The sequence below is a fragment of the Harmonia axyridis genome, chromosome 1 (genome assembly GCF_914767665.1).
Source record: "Harmonia axyridis chromosome 1, icHarAxyr1.1, whole genome shotgun sequence".
In the NCBI taxonomy this organism is placed as follows: Eukaryota; Metazoa; Arthropoda; class Insecta; order Coleoptera; family Coccinellidae; genus Harmonia; species Harmonia axyridis.
In genome coordinates, this window is record NC_059501.1 from 19,405,533 (window position 1) to 19,432,300 (window position 26,768).

The following is a 26,768-nucleotide window of genomic DNA, read 5'->3' on the forward strand; positions in this document are numbered from 1 at the left end:
GATTCACGTCTAGGACGTCCAAAAACAGCAAGAACACCAGAAATAATAAAAAATACAGGATATCTTATCAGTTAATGAAAGAGATTCAAAAGAAGCCCTAGACATCTCATTCGGTAGGGTTAGGAATATTCGAACTGAAATATTGGATTTCAAAAAATTATGTGCTGAATAGTTGACGCATTTGATAACAATGGAACAAAATCACATTCGAATACAAAATATGACTTTCTCAGCATGTGAATGTGGTAACGTAATTATTTTGGAATGCTTCATTATTTTGGAATATTGTTTGTGATTAGTTTAAAACTGGCGAAGGAATAAATTCTCAATATTAGCCGAAGGAAAAAATTCTTGGAAAAAGAAACAAGAGCATTTTGACAATGGTTGAAATCCATTGATTAAAGTTTGAATTGTTAGAGCATCCTCGGTATTCACCAGATTTGGCCCCTAGCGACTTCCATCTGTTTCCAAACCCAATAAAATTCGTGAGTGAAATGCGTTTTTTCATCAAATGATGAGTTCATAACAGCAGTAGAAGCGTATTTTGCAACTCTTTCAGATTCTAACTTCAGGAATGGAATTCATGAATTAAAATCTCGTTGGAACAAGTACATTGATTGTTCAGGGAGACCATACCAAATAATGAAGTGTATTTCAAACCATAAAATTGTGTTTTTCTTATCGAAATGTGAAATTGTGGAAATGTCAGACGTATAGGTGAATCTGATGATTGCATTGTTCGATTATCGAAGAAAGACGGTATTTTGGCAAAGAACTTCTAGGGATTAGCTGTTCTAAGTAATTTTAAGGAACCGCCAAGCCTATTGAACAAGCTTATATGTAGATCAATATTTCCAATAAGTAAGGTATCTTCTAACGTCTAATGGTCCTGCATGAACGGTAGATCAAATTAGCTAATAATATGCGGAATTTATCACTTGCATATTTAAATATCTAGAAAGAAATTGATATTGAAATAAATCATTGATAATGTGAATGTTCATGATATTAAACAATTTCAAGATTTTCACGAAAGCTTTTCGACCATATAACGGAAAACAATTTCCAACCACCTTCCTAAAAAAATTTAACGGCAACCTCACGTGGCGCGGCGTAGAACACATAAACGATTCCCTAAAAACGAGGCGACAAAAAAAGAAGGGTCATTTTTCGATCAATGCCCGTTCGACCGGCAAAACGGAAACGTCCAGGAATAATAAATTCTAGCGAGGGCGCAATTTTCCCGGCATTCAATTTATAGTTTTCTTATCGGAACCCGAACAAAGTTGCGGAATTAAAAAGTGTACAAACTTTCTGACAGGTCGCTACTCCTAATGGACTCGAATTTTATTTTCCCCCGTCGAAACTTTCCGTTATTACTTTCGTTGCCGTCCGTCCTCGGGTCAGTGGCGGCGCGTGGTGTTGCAGCGGGAAATTCCGGAAAATCGTCGTTCAACAAGAAGTGAGGAGAACTTTCTTGAAATATATTCAATTTTATATGTTGATCTAAGAAGAAAACTGGGTGATATCGTTACTTCAATCTCTTGTAAATGATCATAGAAGCTTGTAGCTTTTTCCATTTCCGTATTTCCGCAATTTCAAAGTGAAATGCTAGATTCGAGTTAAATTTTTTTCTCTATCTTCTCGAAAATTATCCGGAGCAATCTAAATCTGTATTCATTACATCTTTTCAATATTATTAATCTCTTCCCTTCCATTTCCGTGGAAATCATTCCGGCCAATATAAATCTACATTTATTTTTCATTTTCATTATTTTTGTGATCTTTTTTTTTCAATTATTTTCTTGAGAAACAAAAATCATTTATAAAGGTTTCGACTTGTGGCGACAAAAATCAATTAGACATAACGTCTGTGTCTAGCCGAAATTGTCGTCACAATACTTAATATAAAAGCACCTGCATTAGTGTAACAATGGTCTTTCTTGGTACTTCTGCATACAACCTTCTCCTTCATAGGGTTCTCAGAACGATACAATAGAGAATATCTTTCCTCTACCCTAATTAATGCGCAGGCACCATGATACCATTGCGCAGGCATACATCATAGAGAATAAGAAAAGGAAGAAGAAATTCACGGTGCACAATATGATTTTATGTTTGTAACCCAGGTATAAAACTGGGAAAAGGAGATTTCAGTTGTGCAAGACGAGGTGATGACCAGTTGAGTTAGTAGAGTGCTCAAGGATGTTTCCAAGTACTGTACCACATTAAAGTTCTCGTCTATCGTCCATCAGTGTTTCAATAATCCTCACGACTTTTGTCAAAATTCGATTCAAAGAACAATCTCAATATCGAAAAACATTCGACCAATTCCAAACTTCCGCGTTAACTCTGAAAGAAATTCCTAAACACCCATATGGGTACCGTTTATTCATGAAGGTGATCATAACGCTGATAAGAGCCGCCCCACCTGATGGTACAGAACGGAACAAGAGATACAGGTAGCTATTGCTCGGTCTCTAATTGAACGGTTTGAAAACAAACCGTAGGCGTTTGACCTGCGGGTCCAGGACTGAGAATTAGATGATCTGGCAGAAATTACGCAGATGGTAATGTTTTCCTCAATATTAATGAACGACACCAAAACTGATTATTCCATAAGTAGTCCTCGAAGTTAAGTTCCACTTCAAAAGGGATTACCACCACGTGGTACCCATTCATTTCTCCTCTCGCTCCTTTGATGACCAAACATTTTACGGTAACCGATATTGTACATTCACGTCATCTTCTTTCTTTTTGCGAAGAACGACGACTTTCACGAATTCATAGTTTCACCTCTTTCGTAATGATTTTAGGAGGTTTTTTCTCACGAATATCTCCAAAACATATTAGTTTTTTGTACAAAGTCCATACCATCAATTTTTTGTCGAAAACAAAAAGTTCCAAAACAAAATTATTTTTTTTTTCATTCGCAAATTAAAAACATTTAGTTTCTTCTATGTAGATTATTGTTCAAGGAATTTATGTGAAACCCCCATAAAAATCGGTAATTATTAAGATTAAATATCTCTTTTCGTTTTGAACTGAACAGCCACGTGGTGGTGATCCCTCTGAACCAAGACGCAACATAAAAAGCTATAATAAAAAAATCAACCCCTCCGGCTCGGCCCGACCGGATTACCGAAATCCGTTGAAAAACGTCCGCCGCGACCCGCAACCGACGTCTTACGCCGCCCCCAGAGGGGGTGGCGGCCTACCGATCGATCCCATCGCCTTGGCCCCGGTGACTTACGGACTTAATTATTGAAAATAACGCCCTAACCCGAATTTATAAGGAATCATTAGTATTCAACGCCCGGGCGCGTTGCGGGATTAAATTTACGGGCGCGTCCTGATATATTGGTTATGTTATTTCGACCTACGAAACCCGGTAGGTATATGGCCCTCATGAATTCAATACGCGGCTCCTACGTAGTACCCGGAGTGAATCTCGAAGGGCTCGATGTGGCATCTCTCACACACGGGGCTGTCGAGGGTATTGCGGCAAAATATATTGCTCGTACGGGGAATTTTTCGGCCTGGATTGGATTCCATGACGTATATACGGATGCCGGCGATGCGATGGCCGAGTTGCGGCCGCTAGGGCCTCGAGGCATGGAAGAAGAAGAGTCTGGATTCTTCTGTGGTTGATAGAGTGCATTTGGAATCGTGTAAAACTGAAATGAACCGACGTTATTGCCAGTAAAATTCGTTGTTAATCATGATAATGGGAATTATCTGGCTTTGCTTGTTGACGGCGAGTGAAAGTTACGGTTTCTGGTCTAATACCTCTGCTCGAAGGATTTATCTTATTTTATTCGATTCATCTTCAAGTATTAAGATTCGAGTCAGCGTTTAGCAATCATTCATCTTACTACTAAATGGATACTGCTCATTGATGTTTAAGCATAGCACATTCAAGTCCACCCAATGCTTTTTCATGAATCGATCTTATTAATCGCCAGGAATTCTCTTTATGTCTTTTATTTACTGGAAACAATCAATTCGAAGTGGATATTTGGGATGGGACCGAATCCATCAGGTATAAGAGAAACACAATGGTTGTTCTGTGAGGTTTCTTGAGTTTCCGAAAGCGTGGTGGACTGGTAAAAACTATCAGCGCTTTGGCATACGAATGTGTTTCCTTCTCCTTTACATATCTCATCTTACAATTCAGTGATAACACTTATTCTTCTAGAGTGACATTATCCGAATGGAGTACCCATTTACATTACAACAATTTATCGATTGTCTACCCTCTATCAAGTTTTCAAACTGTAGCATTAATAACCTCCTTGATATAGTAACGAATAACAGCAATAGGATTAATAATGAATTAAGATTGGTGATATACGCTACATAAAAATAACACTGAATTGATCAACCCTGTTGACATCTTCGACACTGATGTATCTGGTGCAAATTAGCTCTTATGTTAAACGCAATAACTCACTCTCTTTTATTCAAAATCAGCGGACGGTCATCTTAATCTTATTACTAGTGAAATCTCTCGATTTGGTCTCGGCTATAGAGTCAATTTTATAAACGAAACTAGAAAGAAAGGTAGCATACTAATATAATCTGATATCCATAAGCATTGAGCTCCGATGCTATCTACTGAAAGTTGATATTCGAGTTTTTTTTACCGACCTGATACCTTACTGTGGTGAAGGAGAATGCATCTTGAAGGAAGAGTTTCAAGAGTATGAGGAAACCGAAAGAAAAATAATTTGGCAGAATCTTCCAGGGATGTGTTACTCCAAAGAGTTACTTCGGAACTTTGAAAGTGCAAGGTCCAAAAAGTATTTGGATCACAGTAAGAACATGGCTAACCTTCTCACTGGCTTCCTTATAAGCAGTGCCATCTCAACCAATACTTAATGAGAATAGGGATATCAGAAACTGACTGGTGCAGATTATGTTGGGTGGAGGAAAAAGAATCATGTTCGCAGAATGCCCAACTATTGGAGATCAATGCACAAAAATGCTTCGGATAAGATATTTGAAGCAGTAAAGATGAAACTTCACCAAAAACGAGAGTCAATTCGAACTCTAGAAATGAGAGGTAAGTTGTGAAGTGGTGAGAATAGCTCTGATGGTGCTCTATAGGCCCCTCACCACCATCTTCTTCTGAAATGGGAGATGAGTAGTTGTTGGTGCAATGGTGAAAAAAGATGGAACCACAATAAAACTTCAGATGCGATGCAAGGCAACTCCTCAACAGTAATCGTCTAGAATTTGGCTAGCCTTTCGCTATCTGGGGGAAGAAGAAGGATTGTTATATGCGTCCACCATCTTCTTCTTCTTCTCCCGCTCGGCCGTTCACGGAATACGACGGGTTATAATCTCGACGCTTATTAGGAGATAGCGGGCGTACATGATCGGTACGCGATTACGACTGGGTTGTTTAATGATCGAGCCAGCAAAAGGAATCGGATTTGCCTAACGCCCGCCCTAGGCCTCCTGCGATTCTTAATGTACCCCGGGAATTAATTTACATATGCAAATAGTCACGTACATCATGACCGCGCTGATTTTTGCCATTCTTACCCGTTGTTTCTGCGGTTTGTTTCGCATGTACTCTATGGTACCGATAATGACTGTTCGCGATCCTGCGAACGATATGGTAATGGGTCTGCGTTCAACGGTTGCTTGATTGCTTTGGGTGCAGTCTCTTCCGTATCGGCGATTGATAATAAAAGTGAAGAGCCGTTGAAATTGAAATTTCGCTGATAATATAACCAGCCAATCTTGGTGTCAAGCAATTAATGTTTTCAAACAATACTAGGAGAGCGTCGCCTTATGCAATTTTTTCATCGTGTATCTTTATTCATGCAAATCTAATGACATTCCGACACGACCGTTTTGTACTGGGGGAGTGGAATTTCTGGAAATACTAAAACGAAAGATTTTAGTTTATCTGCAATATTACTTGTAATTTCAGCGGTTATTGAACTGAAGTAACGGACAGTTCAAATAATTTCCAGGAAAATTCGCCGTTCAATCCAGGCAAGGCATGAACAATAAGAATACTTGATTAATCTGCAAGGAAATTGCCATGTATGAAATTCATCATTTTTTTGCCAACAATGCTATTGAGAAAACGAAAAAGAATTCTTGATGGATTTGATTTCTCTTTCAATATATCTCATTTTATATTAGCAAAAAATCATCCAATGAAAATATTCAAGATTCAAATTGATCCTTTTACTGAAATTCACAAATTTGTAGAATATGTATACCTACTATTTACGTGTTCATCTATGATTCCAAGGGGTGGAAAAAAATAACTTTTTTCGGCAACCGTCCGGGAAGTGCTCACTTCCCGGAAGCTTTTTCTCTGAGAAAGTAGCATTTCCCGGCCTAGTCCGGAAAGTACGTACTTCCCGGACTAGGCCGGAAAAGAATCATAGAATCCATAGCAACCGAGATAACGGCTGACAGTTCATATGAAATTAGTTGTCAAAAATTTACATGTTTTTTAGATCGCAATAAAATATGGAAAGCAGCAGCGATAGTCTTATTTTACATGGTTGCCGAAAAAATATTGTACGTAACACGCCCGAAAATGTTTTTTTTGGACACACAAACTTCCAGGACGAGCGTAAGCGAGACAAATTTTGTCTATTCGTCCAAAAAAACCCTATTTTCCGGACTTGTTACGTAAATTACTATTTCTATAATCATATTTTACAATGGGAGAATTTATTTCAGATAGTCTGACAATTCCTAATGAATTAGCTCCTCCAAAATTTTCATTTTGCTGAAATTCGCAGTTTTTGAGAAAAAAAATTATTAACAGTTGTGGAAGCTGAAATTATTTCTGACCTTAAGTTTATCCAATAGGCGGTTATCAAAACGATATTTTCTTTGAGAACTGGTACAAATATGAAATAAATGTAACAAAAAAAAAAAACAATTGTGAACTTCTCACAAATTAAAACCCACTCCCCGGGTGCCATCTCTAAGGGGCTGTAACTGAAAAGCGGGAGAGGCTCAAAAAAAATTATATGAAAAACCCATCTTATTTTTTGACATTTTTTCGCAACTATTTATATACACTCTATTCATTAGTACACATTTGGGTGAATTGATAACCCGTTGTTCCCATGGAACAATCGCGTTAAAATCGTGCGAAACCAAGCCGAGCTCATTCTTTTCATCTCGACATAATTTCACGTATCGATGCGGTCTCGCAAAAAAAATAATAGCTGAAATAGCGGATAATAGAGCGTTGAATTTCTGCGAATCCGTAAACAACAAACGGCCGCAGTCGATACAAACCTTGTGGTGCCCGCTGTTATAACATTTCTCTGCCTCTATCGCTCTTAATCGGCACAATTTTATTTACGGCCCATTTTATTGCGCCAAAAAAGGCTTTATTACGTCGTATGACTGGGGGACCGTACGGCACTGTTGCGGCCGGGAAATTTCATTTTCTAGTCCGTGGAAATTGATGTTGTCGGTTGTTTCGATACGGCGGAATAAGGTGTTACGGATCAGGGACTTTGTTCTTTGATTCTTGTTTATTATTTCTGATAAAAATGCGTAGCGTGTAGGATGTTTGTAACGCCGTGATGTGAGTGTTGGACAAGGAAGTTTACAGCACATATAAAATAGAACTTATGTACCAGGAACACTGCAGACCATCATTCTTTATTTTGCTTTTCATTAATTCAGTCCATGTTTTAGTCATTACAAGCTGAAAATTTTTCGTTCACATGTATTTCTATCGTTGAAATATGAACATTTGAATATGACGATAGATCATTAAGGCTGTATCTTACTGTAACTGTTTTTTTTTCTCAAGATCGTTATTATTTTTTTCATTTCGCTTTTGATAAAATTAGTCATGACGTTAATGAATAATATACAAAGGCGTGCAATTTTGCTTCCGCCGTTTTATCCGATATTCGAGGCTCTATTGTAAAAAACTGGTTATACATTTATGATTCAAATTATTGTTCATCACTAGCCACTACTGTCTCCCATCTTTCCAAGTATGTCTTGGCCACTTTCGCAACATGAATTCAAGCAATGTCATGCTGTAAAATCACTATATCAGTCTCTCGTTGTATTGCGGCCGTGTGTCTTTCAATGCTCGACTCGAACGCATCAAGTGAGTTCGATAACGATCACTTATCATTGTTTCAGTTGATTTTACAACTCATAATACACTACGCCAAGCTGGTCCCACTAATACTGAGCATGACCTTAGAACCGTAAATATTCGGTTTGGTCGTCGACGTGGAAGCATGGCCGGGATATACTCATGATTTTCTGCGTTCGAGATTATCGTAATGAACCCATTTCTTGTGTTCAGTCACAATGCAATGCAGAAATCCCTTTCGTCTTTGCTTTGCAAGGAGCTGTTCACTAGCAAACAAACGCCGTTCAACATATCTCGACCTCAACTCGTAAAGCACTCAATTTCCTTGTTTCTGAATCATTCTCATGACTTTAGGCGTTTTGAAATGGCTTGTTGCGTCACTCCCAATGATCCTGCTGATTATTGTTGCATTTGACACAAGTCTTGATCAAGTAATGCTCCAATTCTGTATCTTCGAAAACCTTTTCTTTTCCATCGCCATGCTGGTCTTCAACGTTGAAACCAGAATTTGGTTCGTAAACTGGCATGTTCAATCGAGAATAACTTCACAATGAAGACCCAAATCGACTAATATTTCGATGGAGTTATGTTTACAAATACCTAAGCTTATTGTATGACATCTACGTCCATATATTTCGGCTACAAACTACCTCCACAGCCATCTATTGCAAAATGGCGGAAGCAAAGTTATACAGTATTATTTTCCTCTTCATTTTATCTATCACCCACCCCACACCTATCACCAGAGTGATGTCAGTGGTGCTACAAATGGAGTTATTTCTCAACTTTTTGCATTTTTGATAAGATTGAATGAATGGAAGGAGAAACTATCTGATCTATCTGATCTGCCGATCTTTCTATGGTGCACTTACACCAATTCATCGATTATAACACCTCAAAAACCTACATGTAACAACAATCATATTGCTATCTTGAAAACCATTTCATTCGAGGATAGTATTAATATTGAGGTCTCTAGCTTGATAAATGCAACTTCTGAATAGAATAACGGAGATAGGGCCTACAGGCTTCTGACTACAATTAATAAAAATGGAGTTCACCAACTAACTGATATTATTTCAGTAAATATTTAACAGTAAAAGCTATTTATTGATTGTATGGCAATTAGACACCATCTAGTCTTGTTATACATTTCACTTCCGGTAAATCATTAACACGCATACTAGATGAATGTGATAATGAAATTCGTGATCAATCACGTTTATCGAAGATAACATAATGAGATTCTGCATTCCTAACCCTCCGATTTATGTAACGAATTTCAATCACTAATCAGGATAAACTTTGGTGCAACATCATTTGTAGTAATATTATTATTGCGTTCCCGCAATGTACAGGATCACCGCAAAGTCAATATATCCGGCACTGTGTACTGTGTACCCGACAGCTTCCGAGGCTGTGTCTCTTATACCCATCTCCACCGCACAAACACACATATCATGTTTGTTTCTTGTTCACCAACAACAGACCGAGAATATCCACCATGCTTAGTCGGTAATTATTTTTACCGCTTCCGCAAGAAATATGCTAATGCCAGGTTTTGGTCTCATAGCCTTATAATCGTTTTCTCTACTCCTACTAATTCGTCTTATTGCCCTTATCTATCATCGCTCTAATGCCGATTGTCTTCCTAACTGATTTATGATGATCCTCATTCGATTGAGAAATTATACCGTAGTCTTATTTATGACCCTCTGTGGAATGTTTATTGAGGGAATCTTCCTTGATCATCAAGCAATGATAGAATGCAGAAAGTATAATTTGAAGGGTTAGAGGTAGGTAGAAGCATCAAGAAATGGATATTGTATAAGGTGTGTGAATAAGTCTTTCCCGTTTTTTGTAAGAGATGGCGCCACCAATACTGTGCGAGTATTTAATGGTTACATATGTCATAATCAAAGCTTATTCATCTGTCAACAATTCCACACTAACACATTAGTTGAAATTTTTTCGCATCATAAATTTTTGAAATCGTGAAAATGTCGAAATTTGAGTCGAGTCGACGTCATTTGTGGGAAGTTTCACTTTATTGGTTCAATTTGAAGAAATCTGCTGCCGAGGCGCATCGGTTGCTTCAGGAAGTTTATGGAGAAGGTTGTGTCGATGATTCAAGTGTTCGCGGATGGTTTCGACGCTTCAAAAGTGGCGATTTCGACGTGGAAGACAAGGAGCGTTCCGGGCGGCCGCAAATCTTTGAAGATCAAGAATTGGCGACTTTGCTTGATGAAGATTCGTGTCAAACGCAAGAAGAACTTGCTGAAGCATTGGGAGTTGACCGAACAACCATTTCCAAGCGTTTGAAAGCCATGGGAATGATCCAAAAGCAAGGAAATTGGGTGCCGTACGAACTGAAGCTGAGAGACGTCGAACGGCGTTTTTTCACTTGCGAACAGCTGCTTCAGCGACATAAAAGAAAGGGTTTTCTGCATCGTATCGTGACTGGCGATGAAAAGTGGATCCGTTACGATGATCCGAAGCGAAGAAAATCATGGGGACTACCCGGCCATGCATCATCATCGACGGCCAAGCCAAATATTCATGGCGCCAAGCTCATGCTCTGTATATGGTGGGACCAGCTAGGTGTGGTTTACTATGAGCTTCTGAAACCGAATGAAAGGACCACAGGCGAGGTCTATCGACGACAATTGATGCGTTTGAGCCACGCACTGCGAGAAAAACGGCCACAATACTCCGACAGGCACGACAAAGTTATTTTGCAACATGACAATGCTCGCCCACATGTTGCACAGCCGGTGAAAACATACTTAGAAATGCTCAAATGGGAAGTCCTACCCCACCCGCCGTATAGTCCAGACATTGCTCCGTCTGATTACCATCTCTTCAGATCGATGACGCATGGCCTGGCTGACCAGCACTTCCATTCCTACGAGGAAGCCAAAAAATGGGTGGATGACTGGATAGAGGCCAAACCGGTCGAATTTTTTCGCAACGGGATTCGTATGTTGCCAGAAAGATGGGGAAAAGTTGTAGCTAGCGATGGCCAATACTTTCAATAATTCATTTGTAACCATTTTTTCACAATAAAAGCTCAAAATTTGAAAAAAAACGGGAAAGACTTATTCACACACCTTATAATTGATGTTTTATCAGTTCATTCTTCATGGATGTGCTAGAAGAAGATACAATCATGTCATTCCAGAAACTTGAAGACATTTTCTTACAATAGTTAAAGGAACATCGACCTTTGACAAGCTTTGAGGACTTTCATTTTTGGATAATGCCTGAAATTTACATAAACAATGTAATGTTTATGTTATGTTCAGTGAACATCCGCTCAAAAATGCGCCTACAAAAATAACATTTCATGTGAAAATTGAAACGGCACTTCTTCTCTGTACCAACTGATCTGAAACGTTTCTCATGATACTGCCGCTAATGAGGGAAACAACTTCTTATGATCGATGAAGGCATATTATCATTATCAGTTAGAACTAACGGCATGCGAGTATTATGTAGAACGATATCTTAATATCTTCATTCAGAATTTTTTCATCGTCATAATAATTCATATCAAGCGATGAGGTTTCACACAAATTCCTCATGCAAATAGGAGTTAACCTGATTGTTGAGATGCCTAGTTAAGATGGAATGCATCGGCTTGCACAGCGTCGGTTCTGAGGCAATAATGCGATTAGACAGTTACGGAGAGGAAAAATCACTTTATCTCTATCGATCACGATTGAATATTTTCAGTTTAGATGAGGCTGCATGGAATATTCATCGTAAAGGCATTTTTCATTAGCCTGCTTCAAGGAATTGTCGAAATTCTTTTCGAAACTGAGTTCATGTTCTTTATCAACGCACTCTGTGATTGCTTAGATTACATATACAGGGGGTTTTCTTGCACCGCGACCTTTTGGTCTATTGTGCCCCTCATCAGAGCCATTGGTCGTCTACAGCTCGCCCTCTAGTTCCAGAGTTCTAATGGACTCCAGTAGCTAGAAAGGCTTTAAGGTCATTACTTCTTCATTTCTACATGTCTCTAGTCTAAGCTTTTTTTGCATCGGCTAGCGATGGTGAACCATTGCGTCACCAAGTAATCCGGAGTTTCTTCCCCCTCCCCGCCGAATCTGCACTTGTCGTTTTCTGCTAGACAAATTCTCCTGAGGTGCTCCCTGAGGTAGCAATACCTCATAAGAAATCCAGTGAAGTGTTCTTCTTGCTGAGATCCAGATACTTCTTGGATCTTGTAGTATCAAAGTTTCTGAAAACCTTTTTTGGAATGATCTAACCCAGGAAAATTTCGCTAGAGTTATTCTCTTTGGTGTCTTCCTTCTCCTGAAACTCTTCTGTATAGCCATAAAACAGACTAGTTCTGAAACAATGAACGGAGTTTGTGCTCCTTTTCTGGCATGTGTGTTGGCCTCTTCATTCCCATTGATTTCTGGTAACTGGTAACCTCTATGATTGCTAAAAATGTTTTAATTTTTGGCCGAAATTGCTTTAGCGTGACGCAGAATCGATGATTGAGTATTTTTTTTAACAAATTGTTTCGGATATTATTTATTATTTTCTGTCACAGGAAATGTTTTGTAATTCGTAAAAAAATTGTGGAAAGGACAATCATCAATTTTGCATCACTAAAAAGCATTTCTGACCAAAACTTCAACAAATTTTCTTATAATTTTATAGACCGCTTCTTTCAATACTTTAGAATACTCGGAAATTTGACTGGAAAACAAAACTGCCTCATATTGTATTCAAGTATTCAGAAGAGGTGGAAAGCACGAAATTAAGTCAAAAAGATTGAAATATTAACAGTCGTAGCTCCAATTTTCACTGAAATTTTGAGGAAAACTAAAACTCCACTGAAAGAAGATAAAATAAAATAAAAATAGGTGACAACTTTGGCTCAAAAAGTTGAAACGAACGCAGCAGAAAATTCGATATCTGTATGATTAATAATTTCGGGTTTTTGATCTCTTAATTAAGATTTATAGCAACTCGGGCAGATCCCGTGCAAGATTAGCATTGTAATGAAGATGCATTTTCCTCGTTCCGCGTCAAAACTAGATCCGCCGACGTCCCGGATCCCATTCATCATCTGGATAACTCATTTTTGATCGCATTATATGTTAGTTAAAATCTGAAAAAGATCCATTCAAGTCGACTTGTACCATTCATCATTTTGTCAGAGGAATAAAATCATCACGGTTTCTTTTGTGCCAAGGAGCCGGAAAGGAAGTAGCCTGCGAAAAGATTGTATCTGCAGAAACGATCTTTCACTCTCCATCTGTTATATTTTTCGTTCTCTTGGTGGCAGAACGCAAAGGCGATTTATTATTTGAATATGTTTTTATAAGGATTGGATAACGTCTATTTTGATTGTTTTTTTATCGTCAGATACAACTGAAAATACATTCTTGTAGTGTAGGTTTCAGTTACCATCGATTTTTGATTATACATTAGACATTAAGATTAACTAGAATTTCAACGGTAATGATCCCAGTGGCGATGTTCACTAAAAGTTGTTTTCTTTCCAGATAATCAAAGATGTTTATGAACATGAAGACGATACTACTTCTCATGTTGGCAATCGCCTATACTGTAGCTGATGAAGAAGATACCGAAAGCGAAATTGTTGAAATTCCTGAGAAACCCACTGGAATGACAAGTATTCTTGATGACTGTGATCCAGAGATGATAGGGTTTGAACTGATAACAGGTGAGATAAACGAAAAACATACCATGAGTTTTTTAATTTTAAGATATTGGTTGTATTTTGGATTATTGTTTGAGATATGTAATTGCTTGTGCAACTAAAAGGTGTCGAGTAAAAATGGTTAAAATTTTGATGCGTCAACTCAAAAATGAGAATATCTTTGTAACCTAATCTCACCTCAAATTTTGTTTTAAAGAGAAATTCAATGTGTAGATGGGAGAAACTGCTTTTTATTTATGATAAACTTTGGGACAATATGATTCATGCATTTCCAGACTTTCCACCACATAATTGTTAATGAAAAAAGAATAACAAAAAAAAATAGATTGAATTGTCTCAACAAATTTCAATTTTACCTATACCATTCAATCATATGAAATAGAATCAAAAAGGAATAATTCCAACTTTCACAATAAATGTATCTTACCCGTCACTTATGAACATGAATCATCATCAACTCACCTGTAACAAAAAAAAACATAAGTTATATGAATGAATATTCTCTAAAACTATTAGGAAAAGTATCAGAAAAGCTCCATAGAGGTACCTTTTGTTAAAAGCTTTTTCGTTCCTAATTTAGAACAACTATCCTCTATAATCAGGCGGAGTTTGCGCCTCATCCGTCATTCAATCAATCTTTTTTTGTACAAGAACAAAAGTGAAATATACTAATTCTCATGAATCTGAATCAACAGAAGAAAATTAAACGAAAAACATGAAAATTAATTGAAGTTTTAGACTTCTTTAAGGAAAAAACAATGCCCTCATTTAGGATGGTCAAATACAAAATACTATTTTCTGAACTAGTTGGAGAAATTATACTGTTTTATGAGAATAAGCTTTTTTTACATTCCATTTTCATTCTTCCAGGCAACGTATTTTCTGCACCAGCAAACGTACTGGATTCGATACCCGGTACTCTGATGCTGACAGATTGCCTCGAGACATGCCAAGGAAACGACAGCTGTCAATCTGTCAACTACGAAACAGGACTCTGCGTCCTCTTCAATTCGAACGCCGACATGTTGCCAGGTAAGTCGATTTTCCTCTATCTCCTTCCAACGTTAATCTTCGGATTTACCATAAAATTCACAGCAAGTCTAAGTTGAATTTCCGCCAAAAACGGAAAAGCATAACAGCTCCATTATCTCCCAGTTCTCCGATCGTCCGACAGAAAAAAAAACCGAACCCATAAATAACCGAATCATTCCAAATTGAGAAATTACCCCGGCTAGCGTTCCAAGTTAAAATTGCCCCTCTATCCGTTTCCGCTTTGGCACGGGCCCACAACATTGTCGATGTATTTTCAATAACCGAAATTGGAAAAAAAAACAGCGTCCATTAGCGAAGCGTCGAGATCTCCCGTTCCGTGCCAGAAATTGATACGCAGGCGCGAAGATTATTGCGAAATGGCAGTTCAGTCTTACTCGACTCATTAATTAGTGTAATTCTGCCATAATTCTCGAGCATAACGTGCCGACACGTTCTGTAACATGGTATCAAGCCGGCCGGTGGTTGTAGACGCTGGTCTCGATGCCGAGACGTTGGGATGTGAGAACGGCGAAGCTCGTTTGTCTATTTTATCGCCGTCTTATGACCGTTTTAGTGTGATTGGAAAGGAATGATTTCGGCTACCGACTGCGTTGGTCACTTTTTATGACGCCCGTAATCGTACTATGTACTGACCAAGTTCTCGGATATGAGGTATCTAAAATGCACCTACTGCTGGATTCGTACATTGCTTTATTCAGTTCAGAATTTGGTTCACTCGAGAATTAGAGGGAATGAAGAAGCCAACACACTTGCCAGAAACGGAGCACAAACTCTTTTCATCGGCCTGGAATCTTTCTGTTCTACCTACAAGACAGAGTTTCAGGAGAAGGAAGAAGCCGAAAGAAAAACACTCGGAATCTTCCTGGTTTGTATCACTCCAAAATGTTTCTTCGAAACTTTGACACTGCTAGATCCAAGAAGTATCTGGATCTTGGCAAATATATAGTACACCTCCTCACTGGATTCCTCACAGAGCATTGTGGCCATAGGAAACCTCATGGGAATGGCTCCAACAAAAAATGACGAGTGCAGATTCAGTGGGGAGGAGGAAGAAACTCCGGATCACCTGGTGACGGAATGCCTCGCCATTACTAGCTAACGCGAAATTTGCGTTGGACAAGAAACTTGTAGAAGTGAGGAATTACTCTCCTTGAAGCCATCCTAGAACTGGAGTTCATTAGAACTCTGGAACGGGAAGGCGAACTATAGATCACGTTATAGAGAAAATAGCTCTGATGAGGGGCACAATAGACCATTAGGTCGCAGTGAAACAGAACCTCCATAATTAAATCTCAAATCTTAATCTTAAGTTCAAAATTTTACATGATGACTCTCAGATCTACCCACAGAGAAATTAACAGAGATAGAGGGAGCCTCCTTTAATTTCAGTTGATAAATCGCAAGGAAGAATGCTGCATAGATGCTTAAGCTCAAGTTTGAGTAGGTAGATAGAGGAAATAGCAAATATTCTTTTACCGCAATTTCAAAAAGTAGTGAAGTAGTATAAAACACAAATCATTGAATATTTCATCATCATCATCATCATCATCATCATGCAACCCTTTGCGTCCATTGTTGGACATAGGTCTCTCCCATTTCATTAAACTCGCTTCTGTCCTGTGCTGTCCGAATCCAGTTATATGAATATTTCATATATAACCCATAATCATTCAAAAGAATATTCCCTAATGACATTTTCCAAAGAGTCTTCAATAATACGATTGTTAGCAATACCATGGATTGTTCAATCAAAATCACGATTAGACAGAGCAGTATTAGTTGGCGGCACATTCACTTTTCTTCAAGGGAAGACCGGAAACATACCAACATAACAACAGTGCTAGGTAAAACGTTTCGAAGATTTAGGACGACATGATGGAGTGTTAAGTTTTAACGCCGTCTTTAACCGTTTTATTGTGATTGGAACAGAATAGTTACTGCTTTGTTTAATTTTTATGGCATTCGTGATTTTATGGAGCGGGTTTTTAACGTATGTAGCGGGTAGTTTGACGGGTTTTCTCGTTTGACGCAGAGGTAGATATGTTATGGCCATTTATTTCTTCTTCTGTTGGCGCCTATATCTTCGATGGATGCTGGTAATCACATTTGTCCACTTGACTCAATTAAACATCTGTCCTGAAGACCTGTATGGTTGTCATTTCTGTATATTGTATGATATTCTGCAGTCAGTTGACAAGAATGGTAATGGACTAATGTCAGAAAATCTGGAGCTAGTCAATCTAAATGGTTCTCTCTTTGTCAAAATCCTGAATAATTCATTTTTCACCCATCTTATGATTCTCTACTTCATTTCTTACATTTATATTTGAGTAGTTATAGCATTTTTCCATACTAATATTTTGGGTGATTCTATTGTCCATGTTTACTACAAATCTTATTTTAGTTTTGAACAAGAATTGCAGGATGTTTTTCGAATAGAGATTCCTATTTCAAATCGTATCTTGCCCAACGCTCTATACTCAGGGCCGTAGCCAGGGGGGGGCATTATGGGGCAATGCCCTACCTTTAATTTTCAATGCCCTACCTTAAAAAATAGTAACAATTTAAATAATATTCAAAGGAAATTTCATTATGTGACGTGAGGAAAAAATTATCACTCGCAAATCAATTCTGAATTAATCACGAGTTGTTAGAGATTGCGAACTACATCAATAGAGTGCACCGTGGTCATTGTATATATACAGCACGCTGTATTTTCAGAAGCACCTCATGTGCTTATTTTCTTGATTCCGCACATAGATGGCATTTGAAGTATGTATGGGACCTGTACTGGAATATACGCCCCTTGGTAGGGGGATCCCCATATAACCCAAAATAGAGTTTAGCGAAATAATTGTTTGTTTATTGAAGTGAAGTGAAGTGTTGATTGACTCATTTAGCGATGGATATAAGGACTTTCTTTACCAAAAAACGAAGAGTTGAAGAGGGAATTCATCACGATGAACCCCATTGCTCAAAACCCACTCCTAGTTCTATGGAAACTAGTTTGGCAAAACAGGTTGGTAGAAATAGAATTAACTATGGTATTCCTTCGGATATTGCACGAATCGGAGAACCGATAAAACAAATTATTTTAAATATATATCCCAAAGAAAATAATAGGGCCTTTGTTGCGGATTGGTTTAAGCGATATAAATGGTTGCAGTATTCGGTCGAGAGAGATGCTGCTTTTTGCTATCCTTGTCAACAATTTTTACCCCATGGAAGCAAACAAAGTTCTTATACTTCCACAGGATTCAGAAACTGGAAAAATGCCAGTGATACAAGAACTGGGTTTCCAAAACATGAGAAATCAATTCCTCATACACAAGCCATGGCGATGTGGCAAGACAAACTACGCAGAATATCTACAGGTAGCAGTGTCGAAACTTTGATAAATCATGAAGTTTTAGAAAAAAACCGGTATTACATGAAATCAATTGTTGAAGTTATACAATTTTTAGTTGTCAACGAGTTAGCTTTGCGAGGAAATTATGTTTTGGAGGAAAAAAAAGAACAAGGATTATTTCAGAATTTATTTGAATACACGTGCATGAAAGATCCGAATTTGAAGGAGGCTTTCAGCCATATACCACAAAATGCGACATATCATTCACCGGAAATTCAAAACCAAATAATTCAAGCAATGGTTCAAGTAGTACAGAACTCCATTGTCAAAGATATCAAGGAATCTGACGTGAATTGGTTCACTCTAATGGAAGATGGAACGAGGGATAAGAATAATCGTGAAAATATTGCTATAGCAATACGTTACGTTAAGGATGGAATCGTCAATGAGTCGTTGCTGACAGTTACAACAACTGAACATCTTGATGCAGCAACATTTACCGAATTAACTTTAAACACTCTTACGAAAAATGGCATTGATCTCTCCCGTATGCTAAGCCAATGCTATGATGGAGCAAGTGTTATGAGCGGAAAAGTTTCAGGAGTTGCGACTAGAATAGAGAATCAATTGGGCCGAAAAATTCCTTATGTCCACTGTTATAACCACCGCTTACATTTAATAGTTATCAGGACTATCTCTGAAATGACTTTCATCCGTTTATTTTTTGATCAATGCATCATGTTACATGAGTTCTTTCATCATGGAAAAATAGCTGCAATGTATGGTGGAAAAATAATTGGCAGATTACTCGAACAACGTTGGTCAGGACACTTGGCGGTTACAAAAGTTGTAAACGATAATTATTCAGAGATTTTGCTAACTTTAGATAAAATGAAAAATGACAGATTCAATGGTGACGACGTTGCCAAGAGTGTCGGCATCAAAAAAATTATGCTTAATTTGGAATTCCGAATGGCTATGGTTGTGGCCAAAAAAATACTATCCATGCTTCAGCCTGCAGATGCAAGTTTACAAGCCCGAAGCGCAGGATTGAAAGACGCCCTAATAATCATAAATTGCGTCCAAAATGAAATCACAAAATTGAGAACAGATGAAATGTATCATCAAATTTTGGAAGAAGCTAAATCTATGACAAGCATTGATTCTGAAAATAGGACTCACACCCAAAAAAGGCAAGTCAGAAGATCTAATCGCATGGATGACTACTTGATGTTTGACTCTTCCTGTTCCTCAACGAAACAAAATGAAGAAGATCAACCATTTAAATCTGAGTATTTCGAAACATTGGACATACTAGTTGCTGAATTACAGAGAAGGTTTTCAGACAACGATGATCTGTTAAATTCTGTAGCGAGTCTCGATGAGTTGGATGTGAACAAAATGGAACCTTTGAAAAATTTAGGTGAGTGTAAGGCAATTAACAAAATGATGTTGCTGCTTCTAAAATATTACGCTTGTTTATTCATATTCAATTCACAATTTAAATTAACTTTTCAGGTATAACAATTCCATCAAATGAAGAGGCTACAGTGGTTAAAGCTTATTTGAGTCGTCGTGAGGATAAAACAGAAGACATAGTGCAAGTTTTGTACAGACAGCGAGAGGCTTTCAAAGATACATATGAACTCTTTGCATCTGTGGCGACCATAGGATGTAGCACTGCTGTTTGTGAATCTACTTTTTCAACCTTAACTGCAATCAATAGACCTCAGAGGCTGTCAATGAGTCACGAAAGAATGGCAGGCATGGTATTTCTGGCCTTTGAAAAGAGAAGGACTCAGTCTGTTGATCTGAATGAAGTCCTTCGCATATTTAATAATATGACAAATCGAAGGATTCAGCTGTTTTGAGGAAGTTTTTTATCATCATTATATTAATCACAACATGTTGAAAGAAATAATATAAACTGAAGAAATAAATATTTTTATATATACATACTACCATACACTCAAAAGTAGGTACGATGAAAATTGATTCATCAGATCACATCGAGTACAATTTTTTACTTCTGCCCTACCTGTAACCTTCATTGCCCTACCTTAAATTCATTTCTAGCTACGGCCCTGTCTATACTGCAAACTGGGGTTATTCAAAAGACTTATTATTGATCGCAAATTTACTTACAGCTTTTCTTCATGATAGATACTTATTCAATTATCATCAGGGAGGTTAAACATTCAAATTTAACTGGTACTAAAACAAAAATTGAATAAAACACACTTTTGATGTAGCATTTAATTCAAAATAACACAGTACATGTAATTATTATAACTATCCGCCTATTATCGACGTTCAACAAGTATCATTCTATCCTGGAAACTTCTTTCGATCTCACCAGCTATCCATCCACATTGAACCTGCCTTTCAAACATTCTCAAACAGCAGCAGCAGCCACCGATCAACGTCAGACCCTTGCCTACTTGACGGGAAAGCATGAAATTAGTAATTGCCCCGATCCAGTGATCCACGTACTGACGTTTCGACATGCGGGGAGCGCACAGAGCGCGACCAAGGACGCATAGAAAATCATGCGGGGCCGCGTTCCACTACAGACGGTCCGATAAGGTATCGCTCTCCCGGATTACGCATGTTGACGGCGTATGGCCTGGCAGCGTGGGAACGTATCGGGCCCGATTGACATTCTGCGTTCGCGCATTTCTGTGTCGGCGGGTGCGTTCCGAACCGTACGCGCATGTATTCGGGCGCACGCAAGGCAGATAAGATGCGACATGCATTAATGCATCGCGGTGCACGGGTTGGATTTTCGAGATGCTAAGTGGTCGGTTTCCATTAACGGCATTTTTTTTGCCATCGTGACGAGGATCGCGGTGAGAAGGATTTTTGTTCTCGGGCAGATTGGAAGGAGTGGGATTACGACAATCAATTCGATAATGGAAAGAAATTGCTCGTTCTTCGTAAATACATCACGCTATTTGTATTCGTGGATTTTCTGGTTTAAGTCGTGTATTTCCCCTCATGGCGAATACAATAGAAATTTTTCGTTGAAAATCTCAGTATCACTGTTTTGATCAACTTATATTGGAAGAGAATGATGAATTCATTTACGGAAATATTTTTTTCATTTGAAAATGGTTTCCAAGTCTACCGAATTGGTTGAAAGCATTTTGATCACTTTCGGATGAAGAAAAAGCAATCTCTCTGCACAACGAGGTAACAACCGTAACTTCTACAATTTGCATCAGATTTTGATGAGATTTGATGTAGTTATTCAGTTGAGGTGGTAGGTAGTACTACACTTTGATAAAAATTAAATTGATATCATAAATGAAATAGGTCTATTCTTATAAAATAATGACTAATTTGGTTAACTCGAATGGGGGAAGTAAAATTAAATGAGATATGAAGCGTTTTCATTTTTTTTTTATCAAATCATCGAAATACTGCATTGCATTCGAATATGAATACACATACATTATATCTACATAACATCACATAATATTTGATGGGAAATTTAATGTTTCCTAAACACTTAGGCAGAATTGCACGATCTATCAATCATCAATAAAGTTCTTGAAGATGATAATATACCGGGTGTTCCTTAATTGGAGGTACAAAGAAAAATAGGGATTCATTGGATAATTTCAAGAAGAGAAGGCCTTTGAATATATGCCCGCAAACGCTTCGTTTCCGGGATACAGGGTGTTTATGTAGTCGTACTTCTTTGTGGTGATTATGCCAGTTTTTCAAATCTTTGATATTCTTCGATACAGATTGGGTGAATAAGCACAAAAACTTATAATTAATTCATTCAACCATCCTTTACTAACTGGATCTCTATGATATTTGGGGTTTTCCAGAGGAATACTAGACAATTGTTAGAATTCTTTTTCTCGAAATTGAAACGATAACACTACAAGAAACCAAATAGTGTAGTAATAGACCAAATTTTCTTTTTACACTTATCTAAACTACCAGTGATCCATCAAAAACATGTTCTAGTGAAATGGAGAGGGCACTGTTGCTGAAAAAAATATTACCCTGTAGATTTGCATTCAAAGTTAGCATATAACATGATGAAAACTTCAAATAGAAATATCAATTCCAAATTTAAAATTGAATATCTTGTGAAGGCAAGTTGGTTTGAGAAAAAAAACTTGAAAGAAAAAATTATTCAACACTTTGTATCTCGAAAACAAAGAGTTTGCGAGTTCAAAGGACTTTTTTATGATCCGAGAAATCTGTCATTTTTGTTTGTACCTCCAATTTGGGAACACCTTGTAGAGAACGAAATGATTAGCTATTCTAGTGTCGAATGCTTTTTTTTATGTTAATGTTTAGATCCACCATAAATTTCCAACTACAATCAACGAGTTGGTCAGTGGATCAAAAGTTGATAAAACTCGACAAGAGCATTTTTTTCCTTTTGAATGAAAGCGCCTTAGAACTACCCTGGCAGATGGCGCTCGTAACAAGATCGCATCTCAATTAGAGAACGCTCGAAAAAGTCTCCAATGAGGATTGGACCGCAAAAAATACTCGATGAACAGAACGAGATGCGGTCAAAAGCGCGATTGACATGTCGCAGATTACGACTCCGTATTTTCGACTAGACGTCATCGGCAGCGTGAGGCAGCAGTCCGCGGAAAAAAACTGGGAAGTAAAAAAAACGGCAGTAATTTCAGTTTAATAGAGGCCATAATAGGTTTCCAGAGGCGTGCACGGGCAAGAACAAAAACCCGATTGTAAGTATCGACGTCAAACGTGTTATGACCGTGCATTTATAAAGGAGGCTGTTGGCTAGTGATGAAGACCGGTGTTTGATCGCAAAAGAAGATTGAAGATTTCGTATAGATGTTTACTACCGAGGATTGGGTTGAATTATTATTATTAACTTCATCATCGAAAGGAATAATCTACAAAGTCATACCGACAAACACAAGATATTGACGAAAAAAGGAATAATAATAGTCTGCTGACAGTGGAAATTGCAAAAAATCAAATGAATTATTATTATATCGGAACAATTATAGAAAAAGAAAGAAGTAAACACGATGCGTACCAAAGGAATTAATTCGATTAATTTTGTTTTCCTTTTTTTTTCGAATAACAAAAGCAGCTGCACTCTCAATGCAATATCTCACAAACTAATGGTCGGACTGCTGTCAAATTTTGACACTATGATTGAAGTAACGTGACTGTCATACCAATTTTCAATGACGTATTGTCATTCGTCATCTTAATAAACAAAAAGTTACTGTTATATTCCTGTGTGGATGACAACGTTGAAACATCATATTTGAACAATGTGTATTTACTTCAACTCTAATTTGAAAATCTACTATCAAGAATGTCTAGAACCTGGAAAGAAATGCACTGAATATATTAGAACTGATTCAACAAGTCTGGTTCATAAATACTACTTTTTGTCGAAGATTGGACACTCTATTTTGACCAATCATCTGTTTTAGAGGCTAATTAAGATTCAAATATGGTACATAAGTGATATCCTCGGTGATATCGGTTCATTTATTTTTGACCACAAAAATACAATGAATTCCTAGAAATATAATATTCACAGAAGTGTTTATTGTGAATGAGAAGATGATCAGCGATACAAACCCTTCAAACTTCACCCTTCATTCTAATTTTTTATTTCAATTAACCGTGTTGGAAGAACTCCTTTCCTTCCTTCCTTCTTCATCAACCCTCTCTGAAAAATTCAATTGAGAACTTGAAAATACCTACTTCGAGGCGAAAAAAATAATAACGGAAGAATTACTAAAATAAATGGAATTTCCCAAGAAACGTAAAACTGCATTCCAATTCCACCGTCGAACCAAATTACAAAGCTACAAACCCGCAAGAAACGGAAGTCCCATTACTCACGAATTGGCGTTAATGTGTTCCAACTCTGTTATTATGATTTTTTCTCTAAACGAGCGCATTTAGAACGCTCATTAACAATCACATCTTCCCATCGTTCGGACATGATTGTAACCAGTCACGACACCAACGGCCCTAGGTGAGGTGAAAAACAGAAGTTTCCTTCGATTTTTCGTGATTTCTACGGAATTCCGACCTAGTTCGGCAAGACTGTCACCGTTTTAATCGCGCGATGCGAACTGAATCGTCGCGCGTTGAACTGTTCCCCCTCGAGATCGCGTGAGCCAAATGAATTAAATGTAGTGTACCTACTGCATTATTTAAAGGGGAATAATAAAAATGCCCGGATTCAGGTTAAGATGTTAACGCCGCTGGGAAGATATAAACGGTTTTATCGTGTCATTTTTCTCATGATATGTCGACAATTGCGCGTTTTTTTGCTGAGAGAACGGGAGCAGCGCGGAATGAAACATCGCCACCGTTTGTTGGCGTGATTTAATGTGAAGCTTTGTGTCACATTTCGTATTCGTTTGTTGCGAATTGTTGGTTTTATGGTGAACCAGGATGATATGTTTTTAATATGCATGAATTCTACACTGAAATATCCAATTGCTCGTGTAATTGGATTTTTTTTGATTTATTGATACTTCGTTTCACCTTTCCTCGGGACCTTCGATTCGCATATCTTATTGGAATTGTACACATATATAGGGTTTTTCAGAAAGAAGTTTCATTTTTATATTGAAAGAACTAGTAGATTTGCAAAGACTGCTGCACGATATCACATTTATGAAATTTGCCAATAACAAATCACACATTTGCGAATTCTATCTTTAAAGACTTGAATCAATTGTGGAGCATGAGCATAGAATTTATCTTACACGTGGCACCGAAGTAAAAAAGCTAAAGATCTCAAATCATAAGATCTTGGTGGCCAATTATGATTACTTCTTCGAAAAATAATACATCCAGGAAATTTTTCTAGTAGAATTGTAATTGATCGAAAAACTTGAATTTTCGTCCTCACTACAGGCTACAGTAGCAATATTCTCAGTTGTTGTTGGACGACGCATACGGTTTTGATAATTCATATCACTAACTCGTCCTAACAATTCAAATTTTTCCACCAGTTTTACTATTGCCGGCCGAGATGATTCTTGACGACGACCCAAAAGTGCTTCATTTAGTTTTGTGAACTGCGAATGCAAAAGTTTCAACATTTTTGGGGTGAATTTCAACGATTCAATGCATTATTAAAGAGCCCTTCCATTTTTATAAATGGCTTAGTTTCTACTCGTCAAATGTCAAAAGATGACAGCTTCAAAAGTGACAGATGCCCATAGAGCGGGCTATTCATAACGAAAGTTCCCATTAGAAAACCCTTTATATTGGTAAATTAATTCAGAATATAATATTTCGATATCTTATGGTCTTAAAATCACGAACTCTCAAAGCTTTTGGTCAGATTCCGGAACAAATAACCCGGGGTTCAAACCATGGTAGCACAACATATAAAAATTTCCTCAATATGTGATGAAATATTCTATATTTCGATTGATGAAAATTCCAAGGAAAAACCATACAAGGAATTTATTGAAAAATCAAGATATCTCAATGGGGTTTTCGAAGAATTTGATTGGTTATTTCAGTATTCACTTTTATATTTTGAAATTTATATATTATTTAGGTTGGGTTAGGCTTTTCAAACAATTTTCAAGTAGATGTTTCATACTTCATAAGAAGTACTCTGAATAATAAAGTTGAACGAACATATTATCGTATTCGTAGAATTCCGTGTAAATTCATAATTGAAAATGATGAAACAAAGTGACGTCAGGTTTCAGAGGTTTCCGCGGAAACTGAAAAGGTCATTGAAAACAATACAGCTGAAAATAGAATTCTTTAGCGTTTTGATCGAATTAGTTCGATTATCCGATCAATTTAAACTGTTTATTCATTATGAATCCCCGTATTAATGCGAAGATCAAGCTTCAAAAGATTATGAATTCTAGGATTCACAGTTATGGAAATAACAATTGTTCATCAATGCGTGGAAACCTTTTTTTTTTGTAATGAGACTAGATATTTCTCGCAATCAAATATGCAAAATTTCATGAATTTAGACCAAAATGCGACTTGAAAGATCAAAATATGACTTGAAGGACCAGCATTCGGCTTGAAGAACTAAAACCCGACTCAATGGTCCGAAATCCGACTCAAAAAACTAGAACCTAATTTGAAGGAACATAATCAGGTTGATAAATAGATAGATAATTTCTTTTATCTCAAGTTTTACATTACATTTACATTAGATTAATAAAGGATTAAATAACGTCAGAATAAAGAACTCAAAACTAAGGCTGAAGAACCCAAAATCAGACTCTATGTACCAAAATCCAACTTGAAAGACAAATGAAAAACCAAAATCCAACTCAAAAGACCAAATCCTAACGATAACCACTTTTAATCTGTCCTAAAATGTCATCATAACGAAGATCAATGGACACCTTCCCCGTCGGCAAACCAGCAGACGCTCTCGCGCCTAACAAACGACCCGAGAAAATCTCCAGCCAGCAGCCGGATGTTTATACACAAAACGTCCGAGACACAATCTAGACTTCCGAGAAATGCAGGTGTCTGCAGCCTTAAGACGGACGTTGCACGGTCTTCTTTTGCATAACAAATCA

General features: G+C 37.5%; 2 protein-coding genes across 3 annotated transcripts in view; both read left to right on the plus strand.

The window, feature by feature from the left end:
* LOC123670822 overlaps positions 1-26,768 on the plus strand; it is a 290,673-nt gene that overhangs the window by 170,466 nt on the left and 93,439 nt on the right. For both annotated transcript variants that reach the window (XM_045604384.1, XM_045604383.1), the window contains exons 4-5: positions 13,636-13,817; positions 14,685-14,846. In XM_045604384.1, the coding sequence (XP_045460340.1) occupies positions 13,646-13,817; positions 14,685-14,846 (334 nt within the window). In that variant the 5' untranslated portion in view covers positions 13,636-13,645. The remainder of the gene's footprint in view (positions 1-13,635; positions 13,818-14,684; positions 14,847-26,768) is intronic.
* On the plus strand, positions 17,354-20,170 carry LOC123670821 (zinc finger MYM-type protein 1-like). Its single transcript, XM_045604381.1, has 2 exons — positions 17,354-19,639; positions 19,735-20,170. The coding sequence occupies exons 1-2, from the start codon at positions 17,770-17,772 to the stop codon at positions 20,085-20,087; spliced, it is 2,223 nt and encodes a 740-aa protein (XP_045460337.1). The 5' UTR covers positions 17,354-17,769; the 3' UTR covers positions 20,088-20,170.

Excerpts from the sequence above, each read along its gene's own strand:
- LOC123670821 (XM_045604381.1), top strand. The coding sequence starts at position 17,770 with ATGGATATAAGGACTTTCTTTACCAAAAAACGAAGAGTTGAAGAGGGA. Across the intron at positions 19,640-19,734 it reads GGAACCTTTGAAAAATTTAG|GTATAACAATTCCATCAAAT; the intron begins GTGAGTGTAAGG and ends TTAACTTTTCAG.